The sequence below is a fragment of the Frankliniella occidentalis genome, unplaced genomic scaffold, assembly GCF_000697945.3.
Source record: "Frankliniella occidentalis isolate FOCC.00 unplaced genomic scaffold, Focc_3.1 Scaffold249, whole genome shotgun sequence".
NCBI lineage: Eukaryota > Metazoa > Arthropoda > Insecta > Thysanoptera > Thripidae > Frankliniella > Frankliniella occidentalis.
The window spans coordinates 282623-291564 of record NW_026267375.1 but is presented as its reverse complement, the minus strand read 5'-3'; the positions used below and the strand labels follow the sequence as shown (position 1 = coordinate 291564).

General features: G+C 41.2%; 1 protein-coding gene across 1 annotated transcript in view; it reads left to right on the top strand.

Annotated features, from left to right (window-relative positions):
• Window positions 1-8942, top strand: part of LOC113214384 (uncharacterized) — a gene marked incomplete at its 5' end in the record, with an annotated part of 54659 nt that overhangs the window by 4617 nt on the left and 41100 nt on the right. Inside the window, 2 exon segments of the mRNA XM_052273133.1 lie at window positions 426-909; window positions 2843-2978. Of these exon segments, the coding sequence (XP_052129093.1) occupies window positions 426-909; window positions 2843-2978 (620 nt within the window).

The window sequence follows — 8942 nt, the reverse complement described above, 5'->3', positions numbered from 1 at the left end:
ATATTTAAAATATATTTTTCCTGGAAACAATACCCTATTTTTTTCTTTACCCCTTTAAAAATAGCGCGATTTCTCTGTCAACTCGTTCTCAAAATGTTAGGATAAAGTCACTTTTTTGTCAGGATTGGTCAGGAAAATGCCAGGATATTCGGAAACTGGGACTTCGTGGCAACCCTGAAACCAGAAACAAGCAAACTCAGTTTTATAAAGTATTATAAGTATTATAAAATATTATAGGTATTATACGGTACTGTAAGGTCCGTGTACCCAGTATTATCTGAGTCGGCGACTCCTCGCTGTCTGTACACAGTGCTGTTTTATGTGCACGTACGCGTCGAGTTACAAATTTAACTGTGGACAAATGTTTGTTTTCTCCAATGCAAACTCGTCATTTGCAACTAACGTGAATGTTTCTGTCGACGCAGGTGATGCGGAGCGCTTTCTCACGCGCGGGCGATTCCAACATCCGATGGGGATCGAGTTTCATTTCGATGCCTCGCTGTACAGCGAAGTGGAATGGGACGAAGAAAAAAGGTTGATGAGGAACAACCTGGTCTTTCTCACGGACAACAATCTCCAGGATTTCGTCGTGGGTTTGATTCATGCCAGTGGGCAGAAGCTCCTGCAAAAGGGGTGCATCATTATCAAAATAATTAAAGGATTTGATGACAGGGGGTATCCAGTGCTGGATGACCAGGCCCCTTTCATAGGGAAGACGTGGCGCATGGTTGAGTCGTCCCAATTTCATTTTCCATTTTTGCAAGTTACAAATATCTTGCGAAAGGAAATTGGCATGGTGACTTTGCGGAACAGTTTCGGAATGGCTTTCGAATTCTATGACGAAATCGTGTATGGAATTGTGCAACCTGCCAAAGAACCGAGATACACATCGGAGATGGAAACTCTTCAGTAAGTTGACACGAACTTATATGTTTTGTTCTGTGTGCGTGAGTGGTTTCTTTTTTTCAGCCCCCCCTTCTGTTTAGAAAAAGCTAACTTGCGGCCCTAGGCGGGCGGTCTGGTTTCTCTGTCTGTTCCACTATATGCCGATGAGCTGGAGACTTATTTTTCGGGTATGTTAGGGGCCACTCCTAGACACCAAAGCGCCTACGGCAAATCCTGTCAAACATCCCTAAGGGGATGTGAAGGGGTGGGAAAGAAATAGAAGTAGCTCTAGAAACTGTAAAGATAAATATTTTTTTTTTTTGTGTCGTCATGGATCACTCTTCAAAGTTAAACCCTTCGGGCTCTAATTTTGTCCGTTTTGCTTTATTTCTAGACGCACTTATTGCGCGCTGCAGAGTAGGGTTAACCCTACAATCAAATATGACCAAATTTCAGCTAGCAGGTAGTCACCTCAGCCGCGTGTGCTACACTCTAAATGTCAAGGGACAATTTTGTCCGTGGATTTGCAACGATTTCGTGCACATCCAGAAAGGATGCAATTTTGTTCCCTTAATTGGACAAATTGTGTGAAGTTTCACACAATTTGTCTAGTTTTAGGAACAAAATTGCATCCTTTCTGGATGTGCACGAAATCGTTGCAAATCTACGGGCAAAATTGTCCCTTTACATTTTGAGTGTAAGGCATCGAATCCCAACCTAGAGGTTCTGCGTTCAAGTATGCAGGAGATTCTGCATTCAAGTACACACTTGGGTTTCCAGAGCATGAACATCCAATAATTTTGTTATGTATCGATGAGAACAAATTTCTGTATCCGTATTACAGATTTTTTATTTTGTATCCCACAGAATACAATTTTTTGTGTCACGGATCAGTATAAACGCAAGTGTGTGAATGTCGCTCAGTTGCAGGGATGTGAATATTCCTTCGTACATTTAGGATGAATTTTTAGAATTTCCAGAATGCTGAAGAAACTGCGTATCTTATCACTTAATTCAAAGTGTGAAACTTTTCACACATTTTCGTGTGATATAATGCCCTGTGCGATTCCCATGATTTATCATCCCTGATAGAGTGATGAATTTTTATCACAAATTTTGTGTGACACTTATTGCAACACTGCAAAAAATTAGAGTGTGATACGGAACGATCTGTAGCGTTACTGTAGATGCCGCTCTTAGTCATTGCACCTGGGGTACAGAACGCGGAGTACAGTGTTGCTGTAGCACCGGAAAGCCCAGGTTTTACACGGTACAGTGTACGAAGACGGCTCCACTGTAGACAGTTTTGTCTGCTTTTGCCTGTACAGTGGTCCTGTACATTGCTCCCTGAACCAAATTTTAACCATTAAAACTACAGCGACGCTGTTATTCGAATAACAGACGTTCCTCGAAAATTAATTAGCGGCGATGCTGTCATTTTTCCTGTCATAATTTTTTGCAGTGAAGTAGTCCGATGATGTCGTATACTGCAAAAAGGTGTGATTCACATAGCAGAAAACTATGATACCTCGGAGTATCGCCCAAATAAGTGATGGCCATACAACTTACAAGCAATGAATTTTATGTTGCACTTTTTCTGCGATGATCATCACAGCATCGTGCAATAATATGCAATATATGCAGTCAGTTTCACACTCTGGTTACTACTGAATCAAAAAAATGTAAATTTTTTCTAGAGTTTTTTCACTGTCTTTGTCTCTCTTGTATATGACAGACGGGCAGTCACCAGGTCTTTTACATAAGTCTGCTTCATAGCTATTTCAATAAAGCACTGTGGTGGTTCAGGCAGTTCCTGTCGTTCATGTGCTGTGAGGATGTATATTATTACAATTTGATTCCAACATAAACAAGCTCCTGAGCTCCTGACTAAAATTGCTTTCGATAGGGGGTAGTTCTGCGGCGTGGAAATTGAAGTCCATATTATTTTGTGCTTTAGAATTCGCCGACTCCGTCGTGACATGAGGGATGAGCTCAATTCTTCTCAGTACACAGCACTAAAGAAAGTACTGAAGCAAAGAGTTGCATTGGTGCAGGGCCCGCCTGGAACAGGAAAGACATATCTGGGCGGCAAGGTAAGTAATAATTTAGATATGTTGTATTTGCAAGTGGTCGGAAAATAGCCCTGCAAACCTAAGTGTTGAACAACATGACAGTTGTAGCTGCAAATGTAAAATTTTATTTCTGACAGTTCCATGTTCTTTCTCGGCTTTCACTTCCATTTCAAACGAGCCTGAGCCGACATGTGATGTGGTTGCGATTTATGTTGAAACTGCCCTATTCAAGAAAACCATAGCTAAAGTCAACCTCAGAGGTTTAAGTAGGATGGCTTAACGTTACTTAGGATGATACTCCTATTTTAATCAGAATATACCTTCTATTGAGGTTAACACCCCTGACAATTGTGAGTGAAAAAAATCGTCCATTTTTTTACAACAACATTTAAATAGAACATCATTCATTTTTGATCGTCTTTTAAGGTTTTTTTTTTCTTTATTTTTCCATCCGCTCGTTCTTCGCTTTAGAATTGCTTTCCACTGTCAAGAGTGCGTCTCTTCTTGTATTAAAAGTAATATTGGGGTTTAGTTTTCAGTTCAAAAACAGAAATGTTTAAGATTTGAACTATGTGCCACTAGCTTGTAAATAGGCAGATTCTTTTTTTTTTTTTTCATCCGTAGGAGGACACAATGATAATTCGAACTCCTTAGATTTTTTTCACGGTGTAGTTAATACGGTGTAGGCTCTCCGGCCGGTAGCGGGCTAAAAGACGGCCGCGGAAAGACGGTACATTCGTAGTTCCAGAAGAGCCGCCAGTGCCGCTTGCGTCGACCGATGCCGGGCGAAGGGGAGGCGGGATGGGACGGGAGCGGTGCCCCGCTCGTCTCGTCCCTTCTCCCCTCGCCCGGCATCGGTCGACGCCAGCGCAACTGGCGGCTCTTCTGGAACTACGAATGTGCCGTCATTCCTGGCCCCCTTCCCCTCAGCTCAGAGCCGACACCGTATTAACTACATCGTGATTTTTTTCTTAGCTCGCTTTCGCTAGCGCTGATGGTGACTTCTTGTGTAACTTTGATTTGTGGTTGGTCACAATTTTTAATTTGTGTTCTTGAGAATTTTTTTCGCTTGCCTCGCTCGCTGCTGATATCCCTTTTCCCTTAGTTTGTGGTCCAAATTTTAAATCATCTCTTTGCTCGTTTCGCTCGCGAAAGCTTTATCTCGCCCCTGGGCATCAAAAACTGGTTTTACGTGTGCTTGAGTAATGATCATTTTGGAAAACAGTTCATTGTACTTTCAAAAGTGCCTAATTTTTATTTAATTTCCCTGATAATCTATTATCATGTCAGATCCAGGAGAATGCCACCCTTTAGCCTTTCGCTGGATCCGCGCCTGTTGCAGTTAGAACTTTCATCTTGTTCTACACTTTAAATTGCTTAGTATTTGTGTCTTCTACTTATGTGTTTTAGTACTTGTAGCTTGATACTAACTTGTTGTACGTTTCCCAGCTCTTGTAATACAATGGATCCTATGCACAGCCATGGTAAAAACGGTGTCTCATTATTTGAGGGAAAAGGGAAAACTTTGAGGAACTCCCATGTTTAAGGAAAACTATTCTGACTTGCTTTAGATTTTCAGGAATCTTCTCATAAAACAAGGAAAAATCCCACATTTTTAAGATGCTCTAGTTTTTTTAGTTTTCCTCGAAGTAAGGGAGTTCTTTATGGGGTCATCCTAGTGTAACGAGCCTAAAATAGGGGTGATTTGCGTAATTAATTGTAGAGAAACTATAGTGTTTAGAACAAAACCGAGTATACTGTCTTGTAACGCATACTTTTGACTTTAAAACGAAATGTGTATGACGTCAATACGCCTACCCAAAGTTGAGATATCCCTTGTTGGAAACGGCACTGCAGCGTTGTCGTCTTTTCATGGTGTACCGGATTCCGGCCGCACCGTTGGGCCGTTGAGGTTCCGATTTTTTGTGGATGTTCCTAACACTTGTAGGTATGGCATGAACTAGGATATCTGGAATCGGTCAACTCCTTCATCCCGAAAAAAAATCAAAACTATGAGAGTCTTAGCTTTTTTTCGATATGTCAACTTTAAGCTGCTCGAAAAAATAGTAAAAATTATCCGATCGCAAATATCCTAGTTCATGCCATAACTACGTTCATACAGAGTCTAAAAATTCTTTGTTGGACTGTGTAAGACCAACGGCTCGACTTTAAATACGTACACCATGACAAGACGACAAAGCTGCAGTGCCGTTTTCAACAGGGGATATCGCAGCTTTGGGTGGGCGTGTCGACGTCCTACACATTGCGTTTTAAAGTTAACAGTATGCGCTACAAAACTGTTTACTCGGTTTTGTTTTTAAAACTATGGGTTCTCTAAAATTAATTACGCAAATCACCCTTAGTTTAGGCCCGCTACACTAGGATGCCCCCTTAAGGCGGCTTTTATCTCCAAAAATGCATTTTTGGTTCATTTGTCAATAAAATCAGTTTCTGGGCCACTTAGGTGAAGGGATGGCACCTGAGGGTATATTTCTTAACACAAGGGATGGCTTAACACATTAACAATATCAGAATGCCATGAACTTTACTCTAAAGAGGTCCCAAGTGTGTACTTCCATTTTTATCGGATATCTTCTTTTAAAGTTTACGCGCAGGATTTCTCCGGAGAAAGTGGTGATAAAAAACTGGTCAATAGCTTGCTTGTTTCAGTTCATCAAGGACTACAAATTGACTCAGGGGTTGTACTGAATTTTGAAAAATAAAAATTATGCATGATAAGTTACATTTAGAAAATATTTTTTTTTACTCCAAATATAGGATAATTTTTAATTTTTAAAATTCAGTAAAACCCCTGTGTCAATTTGTAGTCCTTGATGAACTGTAACAAACAAGCTTTTAACCAGTTTTTTATCACCACTTCCTCTGGAGAAATCCTGCACGTAAACTTTAAAAGAAGATATCCGATAAAAATAGAAGTACACACTTGGGACCTCTTTAAAGTAAAGTTCATGGCATTCTGATATTGTTCATGTGTTAAGCCATCCCTTGTGTTGAGAAATATACCCTCAGGTTCCAGCCCTACACATACAGTGGCTCAGAAACTGATTTTATTGACAAATGAACCAAAAATGTATTTTGGGAGATAAAAGCCCCCTTAAAGTTTCCCGCCCTTTCCCTAAAAAAATGAGATATCATCTTTACCGTGCCGCGTGCGATCTACACTCTAAATGTAAAGGGATAATTTTGTCCGTAGATTTGCAACGATTTCGTGCACATCCAGAAAGGATGCAATTTTGTTCCTAAAACTAGACAAATTGTGTGAAACTTCACACAATTTGTCCAATTAAGGGAACAAAATTGCATCCTTTCTGGATGTGCACGAAATCGTTGCAAATCTACGGACAAAATTGTCCCTTGACATTTAGAGTGTACGTGTGCGTTTTGTTCATACCGCGTGCACAGCGTTTCTGTGCGCCAACGAACTTGCTCAGGTTTGACACCTATACGGCCGGCCTACGGAGGCTGTGCGGTGTGTGGTCACGAGAGTGCACTCTCAGATCGTTCCTGACTTTATTCTAGAGTAAGATGCCCTATGATGGCCACCTTAAGAATGGGCCTGCCCAATGATGGCCACCCCTTTTTCTTGTAATGTAGGCAACGATGTGAAGTAGTTTGGCTTATTATGCCATCACTACTTCAAGGCCAAGATTGTAAAGCGACCAGATTGGCTGGAAATCGAGGAAAGTGGTTATCAATGGGACAGTGGTCATAATAAGGCACCTTACTTACCCTAAGTGGGCGACGAACTTCTTTGTGCAGCAGTGCTCACAAGTTTTGTGAGAACTGTATAATTTTAAAGAAGAATATTGTTTGCTAGTGTACTTCAAATGACTTTTTGTGAATAACAATTTTCAAAATAATTAATATTACTCACATAAATTTTGTATTACTGCTGCACAAAAAAGTTCGTCTTTCTATACAAATTTTCAGAAACGGGCTGAGCATGCAGAGAGAACGTTTCCTGATACTCTCTACCTGTGATGCTACAGCTGGATCCGGGTTTAGTGGCGACAACCGGTGGGTTGATCGCGGCTATGAGAACCGCTCATAGGAGGAATAGAACTTGGTTGCGGGGAGTAGGAGCTGTTTTACATTTCGGGGCTGCAGCTAGAAATTTGATCGCTGTGATCTAACTTTCGACTGGCAGTAGCCCGCATCGGAAAGAAGGTCAACCTCTGAAATTTGAGAGGTTGCACCCTCTAAAAATCGTTTTGACCTTGCGTAGCGACCCTGTGCAAAATCTGGGCGCCACCACGGTAAAAACAGTGTCTCATTTTTTGAGGGAAATGGGAAAACTTTGAGGAGTTCCCCTGGTTAGACAAAAACTCCTCAGATTTCGAGGAAGTCTCTTCCAAAAATGGGATTTTTCCTCATTTTGTGAGAAGATTCCTCAAAATCTGAGGCGAGATCGGAGGACTCTTCCTCAAACATGGGAGTTCCTCAAAGTTTTCGCTTTTCCCTTAAAAAAATCAGATATTGTTTTTACCGGTTTTTACCGTGGCCAGACAACTCTTTCCCGACCCCGGATCGCATTTGAAGTTGGGAACTCAGAGCGGCCGCCAGAGGGACCACCATGTTGATTCAGTGCTACGTGCTACTAGTTCGCCTAGGAGCGACAGGGTACTGGTCAGGTGAGACCCTATGGCCCCTAACTCTCAACTGCCACGGAGCTGCACTGTAAATCACAGTGTAATACTGACTGCACATATTCTGTGATACAGATATATTGCACGATGTTGTGATGATCATCGCAAAAAAGTACAAGATTAAATACATTGCTTACATTTGTGATAACAATCACTTATTTGAGCGATACTTCGAGGTATCATAGTTTTGTGCAATGTGCATCACACTGTTTTGCACTAAATCCAGAATTATCGCATTATTTTGCGATAAGTATCACACAATATTTGTGATAAAAATTCATCACTCCCCCAGGAGTGACAAATCAAGGGAATCACACCGGGCATTTTATCACACGAAAATGTGTGAAAAGTATCACACTTTGAATTACAGTGTGGGGATCGCAGCGCAGCTGGGGTCAACATGGTAGTCTCGCGGCCGTTTCGAGTTCCCAACTTCAAATGTGATCCGGGCCAGAAAAGCGTTGTATGCACTGTAATTCAAAGTGTGATACTTTTCACACATTTTCGTGTGATGAAATGCCCGGAGTGATTCCCTTGATTTATCACTCCTGGGGAAGTGATGAATTTTTATCACAAATATTGTGTGATACTTATCGCAAAATAATGCGATAATTCTGGATTTATTGCAAAACAGTTTGATGCACATTGGACAAAACTATGATACCTCGAAGTATCGCTCAAATAAGTGATTGTTATCACAAATGTAAGCAATGAATTTAATCTTGTACTTTTTCTGCGATGATCATCACATCACAACATCGTGCAATATATCTGTATCACAGAAAATGTGCAGTCAGTATCACACTGTGATTTACAGTGTGGGGGCGCCCAGATTTTGCACACTGTCTTTATAAGTTCCATACAATTTTTAGAGGGTGCAACCTCGATTACTGTTTGCAACTGTGGCAATCTGGTGTACACCTTCCGGCAATCTACGATAATCTTCGGCAATCTCTAGTAAATCGGCTGCAAAAGCCATGTTTTTTGCCTACATTCGGGGTGACATTAGTGCGTCTTGCCTATTTACAGGCGGTTTATTCCCTTAAAGCTAAATATTCGTCAAGCAATCTGGCAATCTTGGCAATTTGGTGTACATCCTACAAGAGAGTTGAGGCCCCCTCGTTTTTTAAAAATTATTTTCTTCTTTTTTAAATTCAGGCTAATGCCTGTACCCTTCAGGGGCTGATTATGGTCCAGCTGATTTTTTTTTTGTTTTTTTTGTTTGTTTGTTATGGGTGCATACTGTCGATTGCCTACATGCAGGGTGTTTGTGTCGCAAATTGCCTACCTTTCAGGCTGCTACGACAGGGGGGCCATG